This window comes from Mesoplodon bidens, assembly GCF_964165515.1.
Source record: "Mesoplodon bidens genome assembly, contig: HAP1_SCAFFOLD_157, whole genome shotgun sequence".
NCBI lineage: Eukaryota > Metazoa > Chordata > Mammalia > Artiodactyla > Ziphiidae > Mesoplodon > Mesoplodon bidens.
In genome coordinates, this window is record NW_027671774.1 from 217,802 (window position 1) to 232,929 (window position 15,128).

Below are 15,128 nucleotides of genomic sequence, written 5' to 3' on the forward strand. Positions count from 1 at the left end.
TCTGGCTGTACAAGAAAGGCAGGGAGAGAACAGATGGCTGGAGAGAAGGCAAAAATGAGGGTCTCTTCAAACACCACGGGAAAGGGGTGTGTCCACCTGGGCAGTGTGTGTTCTTTGATGACTGGGTACTTGGTCTGTCCTGATGGCCTGGGACTTGACCTACTGGGCTGTCTTGGTGCGGCAGAATGGGCAGCGTGAGATGGAGTTAGAAACCTGGGTTCCAGACCCAATTCTTGAATTTACTAGCTGTGTGACTTTAGACGGGCCATTTAACCTCTCTCGGCCTCAGCTTCCTCATTTGTAAAATGGGGAACATAATGCTATTTACCTCCCAGGGCTTGAGAGAGGATTAGACGAGAAGTGTTTTGAACACCGCAGAGCGCCATATAAACATGACTCACTGTTATGGAAGCGATAAAACTGGTTGCTGTTCACATTTATTATAATCAATTCAGATATAAATGCACTATACCATGGCCCCAACAGCCCTGAGGTTACCATTCTGTCCTGTGGCCCCAGTACACGCCCTGGGTTTTCTCAACTGCGGGCTTCTCAGAGCTCCTTGGAGGTGTGACATTTGGGTTTGTCACTACCCAAACACATAATTGCATCGACCAGGCCTAGGAGTCTGAATTTCAAACTTATTCTTCATACGCCTGCGTATGTTTACATTCATAATATCTGTGAAAAGAACCCCTCTCCTCACACACTCCAAAATCCAGTATTGTGCAAAATACCAGTCTAGGAAGCAACACACTAGGGTAGCAACCTTTAATGTCCTAAAAAAGCAGCTTAGTAATTTGACGCAGAAGAGTTACACTGACTCACGGAGGATCACGCAAGGCCCAGCGGGACGACGTTTCTAGTTCCTTCCACCAGGTTTAGAAAACAGAAGGCTCTGGCTGGATTTGCTGGACATTTCTCTCTTCAGCATCTCCCTTCCTTGGTCCATCTTTGGGGTGCCTTTTCTGGCTCCAACCTACAACAAGCAAGAGCAACAAATGCCCAGACTCTATAATTGTAGGGAGATCCCCAAATATTTCTCAAATGACATTTTTTTTTACTCAAGATAAAATCTTTGTTGTAAAAAATATTTATATACACACATAGACGTGAGCAAAACGAAGGTAAAATGATCCACAATTATCACACTACCCACAGGTAATCTTATTCACATTTTGGTGTACACTCTTCCAGATACACATATAATGTTTTCTTCTTACATTTGCATCTTTTTTTGAACCAGGAGTTTCTGATGATAGGCAATTTCATTAGGATGGACTTTCTCTCGAAAAGCTGTTACTGAACTGAATGCCTTATGTCTCTGATGTCTTAGGAGGGTAAAATGCAGCATACTCTAGGGGGTCTGTCTCACCCTTTTCTGAGCACTACTCCTGGATCCAGGCAGCCATGTGTGTGACTCTGTCCCTGGTCATTCCTGATCGGGCACTTGGCACGGGCTGGGCTTTTAAGATGGTCACTCCCAGGATTTGGGCTTATGGGCTCTAAGATGCTACTTGCTTCCTGGGCTGGTCCTTTGAACTGGGGGACCATGAGGTCATTCCTTCCTGTCACATGACTGGAGAGAGCAGAGATCAGGGGAGCCACACAGAGACACAGAGAGGAGATACGGCCTGTGTGTGCGTGTGCACATGCTTGTGTGTGTGTAAAAGAGATGATGCCTGAGATCTGATGGCTTACCAGTTCTATTTCGAGGCCAGGCTCTCTTTCAGCTCCCAGTTTTTATGAGGCACTCACCCCTATATCCTTAAAAAAGCCCCCTCCCCCTCTTTTTAATCTTTTTCGGTACACGGGCCTCTCAGTGTTGTGGCCTCTCCCGTTGCGGAGCACAGGCTCCGGACACGCAGGCTCAGCGGCCATGGCTCACAGGCCCAGCCGCTCCGCGGCATGTGGGATCTTCCCAGACCGGGGCATGAACCCGTGTCCCCTGCATAGGCAGGCGGACTCTCAAACACTGAGCCACCAGGGAAGCCCAAGGCCCACTCTTGGGGAAGGAGTCGCCCAAGTTACACTTGGCAAGGAACCTGGAGGAAACCTTTCTGTACTGAGGAGATCCTAGACACCAAACTTCTAAGCTCAGGCTGGAGGGCAGGGAGAATGGGAAGCTGGCTCTTTGCTCTTAGCCGAAGCACCATCTGCCCTGCTTCTGTTAAAGCCAGAGGCAGCGTGAAGTTCCAGGGTGTCTCACATCTCAGAGAAGCACAATGTTCCCACAACATCCGGGGCCCATCCCAATATCTCCTCTGCCATTTCACATCCGCAGGTGGTCCTCAGACAAAACCTAGATGTAGGGCAGTTTCTGCCTCCTCCCAGCTCAGTCATATATGTGAGTGAATAAGTAACAAACTTCCAGTCGTTTCCACTTTGCAGGGTGGCAAACGTCTCAGATCAAGTGGGGCCCTCAGGATGCTCTCTATCCTCTTAACATCCTGCTCTGGGGAGTAACCACCTTCTGGTCTTAGCACAAGGATGCTGGTTGAGAAGCTTCTATTTTCCAAATATATCCCTCACCTAGAATATCTTCGTTTCTTCCCATGATAATTTGGTTGCCTCAGCATGACTGTGGCCTTTTATCAAACTTGAATGTCTCCTCTCTCATATTCAACCAAAATGTGTTTGGCTTTCTAGCTTCCTGAGAGCTTGCCTCTACTGTCTGCAAAGTGGGAACGTGGACTGGCTTAATTCCAGTTCCAGGGCTGATTTGTCAATGGCAATGTTTCAACATGTTCAAGATTTCATAGTCTTAATCCTCAACTTTGAAGAGAATTCTAGAGGATGCTTCCTTGAAATTTAAGACAAATTCCACTGGAAATGTATCAGGTTTATTACCTGGAGGTTTATAACCTAAAGGAGGAAAAGCTAGCACTCCCCTGGGTGTCAGATCTGCACTGATTCCCAGCTCTCCTACTGAGCTGTGTGGCTCTGGACAAAGAAAGTCTCTGAGCCTCAGACAACTCATCTGTAAATTGGGTATAATAACAACACCCACCCCATAGGGTTGTTGTGAAGCTTAAAAGAGATACTGCACGTCAAGTGTTTGGCTCTGTGCCCGGCACATGCCAAAGGCTCAATACATAATAGATGTGGGATAACTGTCCACTGGGCTTCCTGCTGACGTCCTAGGGTTTTCTCTCTTCTCTCTTCTGGCTCACCTGGAAATGTGAGTTCTGCATCTTTGAGTTCTTCATCAGCTCTCCAAACATTCGTCTCTAACACAGAAAGAATATTGACAAAATTTAGCTTATGTTCTTCTTTGCCTTTTGCATCAGAGAAAAATGGATTTTTCTCAACTTTCAGATGCTACCCATTTGGATGGAATGTTGAGCCTTCCTAGGTGAGGAGGTGAGGATAGAGGTCTGCAGAAGGGGGTGTGGCTTTGGGGTAACGCTACACTGTCCTGCTGCACCTTTTAGGGAATCTCTGTTCCAGATTCCAGCAGAGAAGGAGGTGGTCAACCAAGAAGGCTATGAAGGATACTGCATTCTTCTTGGAGGACAGATCTGCTTTAGCTGGAAGCAGAGCCTCCTAGATCAGTGGAAGAGGCTGTAGATGTCCAGTGGCTTTCCACCCAGTGGAAATGTTGAAAGCCCCAGTGGCTAACCTCCCTGGCAGGGACTACAGGGGCCTGTTGGCAAGCCAGCATCACTGAAAACCTGGAGCTTGCCGCTCCCCTGGGGTTTGATGACTATTGCTGACCCTGATCTGCTCAAGACCCTGCACCTCAGGGGCAGCTCATCAAAGAAAGAGCATCCCCTAGGCACTGGAGACACAAAAGTGAGAGGGAACTGGGGTCTCCCTTGCAGACTGACACTCCGCAGGTGAATGTGCAGTGGTGTCAGGAAGGAGACGTTCTCCTAGAGCCCTGAGCATCCACTGGGGTCGCCAACCTGATTCCTACAGCGGCCAGGAAAGTAAAAGAAGTGGGTGAAGTGAGCTGGGGTGGTGGTGGACAGCAGCAAACACACGAGCCCAGCGCCTTTCTAAGGGGCCTGGAAGATGGAGGCTTGTGATGGTGGCTTGTGGGTCTGTGGGCCTAGGGTCGCCAGATCTTCCAAGTTTCCCAGAGAAGCTGGAAATCAAGAATATTCCAGGAAACTGCCCTATTTTGAAATGTAACTTTAAAAAAAAATCCCAAGAGACAAATGGAATATATCTGTGGGCTGCCATCTTGCGACACCTGCTTCAGAACCTCCCTGCTTGGTGTCTAGTTGGTGCTCAGTAAATGTTGGAGGGGTTGCCAGATAAAATACAGGATGCCCAGTTAAATCTGAATTCCAGAATGAAGCCAACAAATTTGTGAGTGTGAATATGCCCCGTGTAATATTTAGGACATTTATACCGAATAGCTTTTGTTGTTTATCTGAAATTAAAATTTAACTGGGCATCGTGTTTTTGGTTTGTTTGTTTTCCCCTCAATCTGGCAACCCTACCGGGTAGTCACAAAACTCAGGGAGGAAATAAGGCTGTCTTTTGGGACAGGGCATAGGTGCTTACGAGACTCTTCCCTTCTCCCAGAAGGATGCTGACTCTACCCTCAGAGGACTGTCCGTGAAGGCTGATGGGCCCGTACTGAACTGACAATTGCCCTCCAGGCGTTTTCCGTGGAGAAGCCTCGAGCCTGCGGCCACTCGGTATTTATCACAAACTCCGCTGAGACAATCACTATCCAAATGCCCAGATATTATAGAGCAGGGGTTAGTTTTAAACCAACAGCCTTCTTCTCTCCCACCCCATCCCCCCCCCTCCCTTTTGTTTGCAGAACCCTTTATCCAAGCAAAATCCCATGAGGAACTTGGGGTATAAGATAACGGAGAGCTTCTCTGGCGGGAGAAAGGTGTGTGTGCTTTGAGAGTCACACCTTTCCATGGCACCCAAAGGCTCCAGGGAACCCCAGTTTGAACATTGCTGCAAAATTCCTTCCTGGATTAAGTTCCATCAGTGGGCAGCTGGGCACTGAGGGCAGAGCCTGGCCCCTGTGCACCTGCTTTTCCTGAACTTTACTGAACTCACTGGGATGTGATGAAGGGGGTGCGGGAGGGTCTTTTTCTTTAGCCTTCTTCTATCCGTATGCTGCATAGGCCTGGCCACATGGTTCTACTTCATCATTGTGGGCGGAAGAGCACCACCCCAAGCCCCTCCCATCCCACGCTCCTCCTACACAACATCTACCAATTGTGGGGCTTCCCTGGTGGCGCAGAGGTTGAGAGTCCGCCTGCCGACGCAGGGTTCGTGTCCCGGTCCAGGAGGATGCCACATGCCACAGAGCGGCTGGGCCCGTGAGCCATGGCCGCTGAGCCTGCGCGTCCGGAGCCTGTGCTCCGCAACGGGAGAGGCCACAACAGTGAGAGCCCTGCGTACCGCAAAAACAAACAAACAAACAAACAAAACACACAAGTAGCACGGAGGAAGCCAGAATCTTGAGAATACCTGGGCCCAAGGAAATCTTGGAAGATAGTGAGTTAAAGAGAATAGTGAGGATAATGACGATGGTAGGAGAGGGTGAATGCTTTGTGGTCCTATGTGCTAAGGCTTTTGTATACAAGCTCCCATTGGGAAGGCTACGAGCTAGGTGCCATTTTTATTCTCATCTTAAAGAAGAGGGATCTGAGCTAATTAAGCAGAGGGAAGGTTAGGGGGTTTTCCTGGCTGAGACCACAAGGCAAAGCGGTGGTCACGCCCCCTAGCCAGGACTTGATTGGTTGGAGATTTGATTGGCAGGAGAGCTGAGCGGCTTCTCCTGCCAGAAGCAGCTGGTGCCCTTCAGCCTTTCTTCCACTTCAAGTCCTAAGAAAGGGCTTGCGTGCTTCCCAAGTGGCAACTTCTGTGCATTTAAAAATTTCCTCTTGAAAATCCCAGCCTTAGCCCTTTCACAAAAGGTATCTGGGTCCTTTCTTGGCCGTGGCCCTAGTCGTATTCACCAAAGAGAAGAGCGCGTCCCATAAGAGGTGGCGGCTTTGGGAGGACCGGGGAAGGCGTCCGCTGGCAGGAAGCTCCCTGGAAAAAATAGAGGAATCCCCACCCATGCATGAGCTGCCTATTCTTCCCCCTTAGAAACAGGGCTTGTGATATGCCAGGCACTGTAGGCATTTTGCCAGTTAACCCTCCCACTGCCCCACGGAGTAGGCCCCTTGCTAACAGTTTTGGTTGCTTTTGTTGAGGAACCTGCGATACAGAGGTCAAGCCACTTACTCAGGGTCATTCGGAGCAGTGGTGGGGCTTGACCCCTATTTGTTTGACTCCAAATCTGGCCTCTGAACTCTGAGAGACACTGCCGGCTTCTCGAGGGATGTGGGATGTGGATTCCAGTGAGCACGGCCTGGGCCGCGGTTCCCGTCCCTCTGCCACATGGACAGAGCCACAGGCCCAGTTCGCTGTGAAGGCCCAGCATCTTATACCAAGTCTCATTTTCACAGCCAGAGATATTAGTGTGGAAATAGGACTTTTGATTCTTGAAAGGTCTGCTTGGTGAAGAGATGATCAAACATTAAAACTACAAACTCCATTTTTTTTGGGGGGGGCAATTCTGAAGCTTAAGATGTGTCATTTCATCTCAGTGCTTCAACCTTGCCACCTCTGTGAATGGGTGAAGAGTTTCAAAGTTTTATACAGGAGGCTAAAAAACTAAGGCTCCTTGTGAAAATACTAAGTGTAAAACTTAGAAAAGAGGAATTCTGCTTTCTGTTCATTTCTGCTTAAAGACAACGAAGATATACTCCCTGGAAGGAATGGATGCCAAGACAGATGTATACAAGTGACCTTTAGGATCCAGCAAAACTTTAAAATGTAGTATTGTTTTCTTCCTGACAAACAGGCTGGCACGTCCCTTGCATTGTGTATGAATGAGGCAGCCCATGAATAATGCATGTGAAGCCTGATTATGTAAATCCTCAGGTTTTCAGTACATGACAATGGCTTTTTTTGGGCCCTACGCTGTCCCATTCTGTGGTCTGGTGTCTCTGCTTTGGGGCCTAGTCTGCCAAGCCCTGGGGGCGGGGGGGGCACTTCGGGGAGGGGTGAGCTCTGCAGAGGGCACATCAAAGGGAAAGTCACAACTCTGTCACTGGCCCAGCTCTCCCTGGCATTGCTTGGTGTGAAAGGAAACTGTCCTCTGCCTGAGGCAGCCCCATGACATATGCAGACTAAGGTCTGTGATGTTTAATTCACAGCAGTGAGCACTGGAAACACTTCATCCAGGCTCCCTCAGAGCAGGACAGCCACTTTTCATTTCTGGGGCTCTAAGCCAGAGAGCCTGCTGTCTGGAAACCTATTGCCTGGAAGGTTCGCAGGATGGGGGGCAGGCTTCTGCAAGGAACTATCTGACCATCACCTCCTGGTTGAGCAGAAGGGCACCCTTCTATGACCTTGGCCTCCTTAGAGCTCATGCAGGCAACAAACACACACATACAAATACACACACATGCCAACACACAGCACATACTCACATGTACACACATACACGCAAGCATGCGTGTACAAATACACAGCCCCAAGTCAGAAAGACTGGCGTACTGTTCTGGCTACTCAGAAGAGCAAACCCAGATCTTTATTCTCAGAGAGCTTATTCCTCGGTGTATCCCTGGCACCTGGCAGAACAATGACAGTCAGAATCGCCGCCTTTGAAAACACTCGGGCTGTTCACTCAACTGATTGTGGTCATCATTGCAGGAGGCAGGGAAGTCAGATCATGACGCTGGACACCCTTAAACTCAGTACAGTGCTATGTGTCAATTATGTCTCAATAAAACTGGTGGAAAAAATAGTTATCTGGATAGAAAGAACAAAATAAAATACACGAATTATCAAAAGTTAAAAAAATACAGACGAGCTAGACTATGAGTCTCAGAAAGCACTGTTCACAACAGCCAGGACATGGAAGCAGCCTAAATGTCGATGGAGGAGTGGATAAAGAAGATGTGGTACAAATATACAGTGGAATACTACTCTGCCATAAAAAAGAATGAAGTAATGCCATTTGCAGCAACATGGATGGACCTAGAGACTATCGTACTATGTGAAGTAAGTCAGACAAAGACAAATATCATTTGATATCACTTATATATGGAATCTAAACAAAATGATACAAATGTGCTTATTTACAAAACAGAAACAGACTCACAGACTTTGAAAACAAACTTATGGTTACCAAAGTGGAAATGTGTTGGGGAGGGACAAATTAGGAGTTTGGGATTAACATATGCACACTATTATACATAAAATATGTAATCAACAAGGACCTACTGTATAGCACAGGGAACTCTACTCAATATTCTGTAATAACTTATATGGGAAAAGAATCTGAAAAAGAATAGATATATGTATATGTATAACTGAATCACTTTGCTGTACACCTGAAACTAACACAACTCTGCAAATCAACTATACTCCAATATAAAATAAAAATTAAATTAAAGAAAAAGAAAGTTTAAAAAAATAGAGGCAAGCTAGACTATGAGTCTCAGAGAGGTTAATCTAACACATATATATGGAATCTAAAAAAAAAAAAAAAAAAACAAGGTTCTGATGAACCTAGGGGCAGCCAGGAATAAAGACACAGAGGTAGAGAATGGACTTGAGGACATGGGGAGGGGGAAGGGTAAGCTGAGACGAAGTGAGAGAGTGGCATGGACATATATACACTACGAAACATAAAATAGATAGCTAGTGGGAAAGAGCTGCATAGCACAGGGAGATCAGCTCAGTGCCTTGTGACCACCTAGATGGGTGGGATAAGGAGGGTGGGAGGGAGACACAAGAGGGAGGGATCTGAGGATATACGTATGCATATAGCTGATTCACTTTGTTATACAGCAGAAACGAACACCACACTGTAAAGCAATTATACTCCAATAAAGATGTTAAAAACAAAAAGCTGCCTGAAGTCACACAGTAAATGGCAGAACAAGAGTCTAAACCTATGTCTGCCTAACGCTAAAGCTATTCTGCCACCTTCCTTTGCAATGAGCGAATGCATTCTGTGCTGCCTGGATCCCACTGGGACCTCAGTTGGCTGTTTCTAAAGGGAGCTGAGGGGCAGCCTCAGAGGCTCTGCTCCGAGCAGGGACCTCTCACCTTCTGCTGCCTGATCGCCCTGGTGACCCTCTTCTCCTGGTGCAGCCGCTCTTCCATGTGCGCCAGGGCCTCCTTCAGCAGCGCCTTTTCTTCGGCCTCTTTGGAGGTGTCGTCCTTCAGCTTTGCCACCTGTGACTGGTACATCTGAACCGACACTTTGCTCTGCCTGAGCACACGGGAGAGACAAAGTCTCTTTTCTCCTCAGCTTTCTCACTCACCACCAATGCTCCTGACCTGGGAGATCCTCAGAACACTTCCATATATGCCTGGCTTCGCGGTTTCCTTACAAGTGGGGGGAAGGCTGCAGATGTGGGGACTAGAGGGCAGGATAAATAGCCCATTGGCTGTGGACGTGCAGCATGAAGGGGGCAACGGTTATGCTACCAGCCCCTCCCAATTTCCCAGAGAGGGTGGGGTAACGGATACCACTGAAAATAGGGTGGAATTACGAAAAGCACACACATGGTGAAACATCAGACACATTTATAAAAGGTGCACCTTATTCCTTAACAGTAGGGTACTTTAACTGCTGCTTTCTTGCCCAGAGACTTGGGTCCATCAGGCCCTGAGTCACCATCCCGCCTGCCCCCCTCCACACCCAGGCCTCTGTCCTCTTGTCCTGGTCCCTACGGGTCTGCAGCTGCACCGAGGTTTAGCCTGGAGAATGGAGGCCTGGGCCTTTTGCCGGGGACACGGGCCATACTTGAGCTGTTCAATGTCCTCCTCGTATCGTCTCAAAAGCTCTTCTTTTCTCTGCAGCTGGTTCTTGAGTAGGGTGATCTTATCAAACACCAGGTACAGGTCTCTTTGTCGAAGCTGGTAGACTCTCTCCCTCTCTTTTGGGGAGAGGTGTTTCATGGACACGTGACCTGACATATCTTTGATGTTCATCAAAGTCCCGAGGGTTTTGCTCATATCCATGTACTACGAGAAAGCATTTCTCAGGTAAGAGGCCTGGCCCAAGACCGCTGGTGGCCACTTTGAGGAGGCAAACATCTAACTCTGTTTCATTCATTTTCTGCAGTTGCAGAGAAGAAACACATGCTTTGCAAATGAGTGCATTTGGGGTTTTTAGTACGACTTTCATTTTCCCCCGCATCCATTTACACTATGCCTTTTTGAGAATTGGGGTGGGGGAGGGGGAATGACAACAGACATAAACATTCATTCTTACTACCCAGTCTTCCAAGGAATTGGGCTCTGCAATTTCCAGCCCATGCTGGGATAGGAGATGGGTCTCGTGGAGCTACTGTACCAACTAAACATGTATGTGGAGTTGATGTTTAAACTATCTGCAGGGCACACAGGTTTGCACAGGAGGGGACTGATGCTGGGTATACCTACCAGGTTTTCACTGAGATCTAAAGCGTCAGCCACATCCATTTTCCCTAACTTCTCAGAGACCATGATGGACCCTGGGCTGGAAAGGCCATTTTGAGGCTGAAATAAAAAAAAGAAGAAAAACTCTCTTGGCATTCCATTATGATTTTCTACATCCAGAATAATAACCCAGAGAATAATGGAAGAACTGGAAAGTTACTAAAGAATAATTTGAGAGAGTTAATTTTTTTAACATCTTTATTGGAGTATAATTGCATTACAATGGTGTGTTAGTTTCTGCTGTATCAAAAAGTGAATCAGCTATACGTATCCATATATCACCATATCCCCTGACTCTTGCATCTCCCTCCCACCCTCCCTATCCCACCCCTCTAGGTAGACACACAGCAACGACCTGCTCTCCCTGTGCTATGCAGCTGCTTCCCACTAGCTATCTATTTTACCTTTGGTAGCGTGTGTGTGTATATATGTCCACGCCAAGAGAGTTGGTTTTAAATCCACTCTGACTCTGTGAACTGCTTTCTTTATGACTGTGCTCCTACCCCTTCAGAGCACAACTGCCTTTGAAATGATGCATCACTTGTGCTGTTCTTTGGCCACCGTCTCGTCTGTCTTCACTTTAGGCCAGTGGTTCTCAACCGGGGGTGACTCTGTCCACCCTACCCCCTCCAGGACATTTAGCAATGCCTGGACACATTTGTGGGTGTCATAATTGCTGCTGGCGTCTAGTGGGTAGAGGACAAGGATGCTGCTAAACACCCCATGATGCATAGGGCAGTCTCCCAAACAAAGAGTTACCTGGCTCAAAAAATCAGTACCGCTGATGTTGAGAAGACAAGCTCCAGAAAAATGGAGACCATGTGGCTTTTGCTCACTATCTCCCTCCTTGTGCCCAGCATGGCACCTGTCACCGAGTGGTGCATAGTGGTCATGTTTGTTGAATGAACGAATGAAGGTTAAGTGGAAAATGGCCTCCCTCCTTTTTACTAAAGGAATCTCATTTCTGTGCAGCAGAAACCATACCCTCACAAAATTCGGCCCAACCTTCTCCTAGCTCTGGAACCTGGTGGGTGGGCATCCCTTCAGAACCTTTCCAGAGACAATGCAGATAGTGTTTGCAGCTGCATCTCCCTAAGACCCCAACCAGCCAGCTGGCTGCTGGAAGCCCAACTGACTGCATGGAAAGGCCACCAGACTGAATAGGGGACCTGATCTGAACGACTACAAATAACCATAACAAGCCTCCTTAAAAAATAAATTGGCTTTTAATGCTTGCCATGAGCCTCTCTTAGCCCTAGCATTTGTTGGCACTACCCTGAAACCCTCTGAGATTAAAAACAAAACAACTACAGAAATATAAATGCCCCCAAAGTGACTGTGATAGATAAGAGTGGACATATTTGTCTATGTACCTATGGAGATGAGAATAAAAGAGGGTATCTGAAGATGACAATAAACCGGGCAGATCTGCTGCAAAAAGAACCTGAGATGCTGTTCAGTGTCTTCAGCTACCCTGAGCTGCATCCTCTGTACCGCTCCAGACGCCCCCTCTTTTCCTGAGGGGAGGGTCACTAAGGAAGAGCCTGGGCTACAGGATCCAAGCACACAGTCCCCACCCGGTCTCTGCAGGCTCGCAGACAGACCACCAGGGACACACCGCTGGTGTGTCTTCAATCATTATTCTGTGACCTTGGGTGAGGTACTTGACCTCCTGAAGCCTTAATTTTTCTTATCTGTTAAATGGGGACAATAATAGTAACTATGACACAAGGCTGCTACGATGGTTAAATGACATAAGGCATGGAGCCGGCTGAGCTCAACGCCTGGCACACAGTAAGCAGTTCACAGATGTCAGCTATTCTTCCTCCTGCTCTTTCCTTTAATTACTGCCAACCTTGGAGGATTGAGAGTTGGGAGGTTTCCTGCTCTGTGGTGTCAGTGGTGGGATGAGGGCTTGTTGCCAAGGGGAAGGTCAATCTTGGAAGCAGGACCATCAGGACGTGAGATCCAGCTGAGCTCCCCACCTGGAGACAGGCCCTCTACTCCCAACCTCAGAGAAGGAAGATTCGATTTTACCAGGAAGACCAACACGTTTCTGAAGACTCACATCTCTAGACGTGTGAGCAAATGTCTAGAAAAATTGTAGGAGAAAATGCTGGTACAGAGAGGATGGCTTTATTATGTTTTCCAAAAGCTGGTTTAGACTAGCTGCCGCAGCAAGCCACGCTGACCTGAGCTTGTCCATTGTCATGTGTCAGTCAAACACCTGATCAAACATCCATTTAGGATACACGGCACCTTCAACCTAACAATCAAATTACTTCTGAAAATCCTGGAAAACACAAACTATGCTCCCTAAGAAAGGAAGGTTTTCTTGGATAATACTCTTTAAATACTGTTTGACAATAATAACTATCATCTATTAAAGTGCTCGCTATGAGCTAGGCACTGGGATAATCACTTTACATGATGATCTCCTTTAATTTTTCCATCATCATTTTACAGCTGGGAAATGAAGTCCCAGAAAGGTTAGGAGCCTGCCCAAGGTCACAGAGCTTGTAGAGCTGGGATTAGGACACAGGTCTCTGATTCTAGAACTTGTGTCTTCTTAATCATCATGGCTCCCTTCTGCTGCCCTTTATGTGTTCATGTTTTTCAGTTTATAGCACAAAGCAAGTGTTAGGCAAGCTCATGACATAATGTTGTACATTAGCTTGTTGGATATTTTCTGCAGAATATAACATGTGATGTGAAAAGGAGGGCCCAGAGATTGACCTGGCCAGCATCAGTGCAATGCTATATCATGCTGTACATGATGGGAAGCCGCCTTTCTATTCAAACATTGGATCACTATTACGGCCAGGCACCGACCAGTCCATACAGGTGCCAGCCCATCAGGGAGGACCTGGCCTCGAACCAATGTTGTATACAGTGGTGCCAGGGCACACGGCTCGTGTCTGTCCTCATGCCCACCCTCCCCACGTGTCAGTCAATGCAGAGACAAAGTTTCTTTGGTTACCGTTCCAATCTCTACTCTTGAAAAAGTTGGCAAGTCAGGTTTTACATCCAATATTTTCCGAACATTTTTTTCCATCCCGAGGGTCTTTAAGTCTAGAAATGATCCATCCATGTGGTCCTTGTGATCTATAAAAGAAAAAGTTTACACTCAAAAGAAAGGCTCAGGAAGAAGTTACTGCATGTAAAAGTCACAGCTGGTATTTACTGGACACTTACCACAGGCCAGTACTAATTAGCTCACCATCCTCCCTTGGCAGGTGAGGCATCGAGGCCCAGAGAGGTGACATGACTTGTCCAAGGCCACACAGCTCATATGAGGCTGCAGCCTCCCAGGGCGGGGGCACTGAGGGGGAACCTTCGGCCACAGGTGTGAGGATGGACTTGAACCCAGGCTTCTGTGTCCTGGCCCAGGGCTCCACCCAGCAGCAAGCTTGGCTTCTTGAAAGCCCTATTCCCTCTAAACAGGGTATTTATCCTGGGAAGTTCCCCAAGGTTGGTCCTTGCACAGCATCAGTCTATGAAAAAGTTTTCACTGGGCCACAGTGAAATAAGAAAAAGAGGGACAAGGTTCTGAGTTTTTCATGAAATCCTGTTTATTTAATATCAAGGCCTGCTCTTGACTCTGAGCTCATGCCTACCCATCTATTTTTTTTTCCTGCCCATCTTTTTTTATAACTCTGTTTTTTTAGTTATGAAATGATGGGGATAGAAGATGGTGGTCCTGGCAAATTGGTTAGTCCCTAAAGTGAACCCTCAAGTCTGGGGTCCATGGTTCTCAGCACAGAGGGGGTGACTAGGCAGGAGGAAACTTACTTGACAAGCAGGCCTTCTCAAGTTCTTTAATTCGTGCACGAAGCTCAGATAAAGCCTCTTTCTGACGCTGAATGACTTCCTCATGTCGGGACGCTTTGCACTTGGCCCCTAGATCACTGAAGGACTGCTCCTGTGGCCAGAATGGTGAGGACAGCAGCTTTATCAGTGATCACAACCTCCCTCTCTTGTATTTGAAGAAACATGAACAAATCATGGATTAGCAGAAACCCTGTCACTTACTTAGTACCTTGGAAAATATCATTACAGGGCTTCAGCAGAGAAGGAATTTAAAAATTTCATTTTGAATGCAAAGTCACATCTAGGAAGATTTCCAACTTTCCTACCGACTTAGCATCACTGTAAATAAGAGATCCCCCCTGTGTTCCCTCCCCACGTTTTCTTTCTCTTGTTCTTCTAATGCTCTTCTAAGCTGGGGTTTCCACTTGTTCTCATTCTGGTCTCACCTCTGAACAATCGCATCAAATGTGCTCCTGGAGGGGCTTTTTTTTTTTTGCCGGCACCATGCGGCATGTGGGATATTAGTTCCCTGACCGGGGATCGAAACCGCGCCCCCTGCAGCGGAAGCACAGAGTCTTAACAACTGGACCGCCAGGGAAGTCCCTGGAGCGGCCTTTTTTTTTTTTTTTTTTTTCGTTACTCGGGCCTCTCACTGTTGTGGCCTCTCCCGTTGCGGAGCACAGGCTCCGGACACGCAGGCTCAGTGGCCATGGCTCACAGGCCCAGCCGCTCCGCGGCATGTCGGATCCTCCCGGACCGAGGCATGAACCGGTGTCCCCTGCATCGGCAGGCGGACTCTCAACCACTGCGCCACCAGGAAAGCCCCAGGTGGTTCTTATCGGCCAACT

At 47.6% G+C, this 15,128-nt stretch overlaps 1 protein-coding gene and 1 pseudogene across 2 annotated transcripts in view; both read right to left on the reverse strand.

Moving 5' to 3' along the window:
• Positions 1-15,128, reverse strand: part of LOC308611089 (centrosomal protein of 78 kDa-like) — a 727,725-nt pseudogene that overhangs the window by 217,601 nt on the left and 494,996 nt on the right. The window lies entirely within an intron of this gene.
• The window catches only part of LOC308611081 (forkhead-associated domain-containing protein 1-like), a gene marked incomplete at its 3' end in the record, with an annotated part of 87,922 nt that continues 73,656 nt past the window's right edge, over positions 863-15,128 (reverse strand). The window contains exons 12-17 of the mRNA XM_081260010.1: positions 14,263-14,392; positions 13,451-13,575; positions 10,435-10,530; positions 9,794-10,014; positions 9,091-9,256; positions 863-979 (exon numbers count right to left, since the gene is read on the reverse strand). Coding sequence (XP_081116136.1) covers positions 863-979; positions 9,091-9,256; positions 9,794-10,014; positions 10,435-10,530; positions 13,451-13,575; positions 14,263-14,392 — 855 coding nt within the window. The remainder of the gene's footprint in view (positions 980-9,090; positions 9,257-9,793; positions 10,015-10,434; positions 10,531-13,450; positions 13,576-14,262; positions 14,393-15,128) is intronic.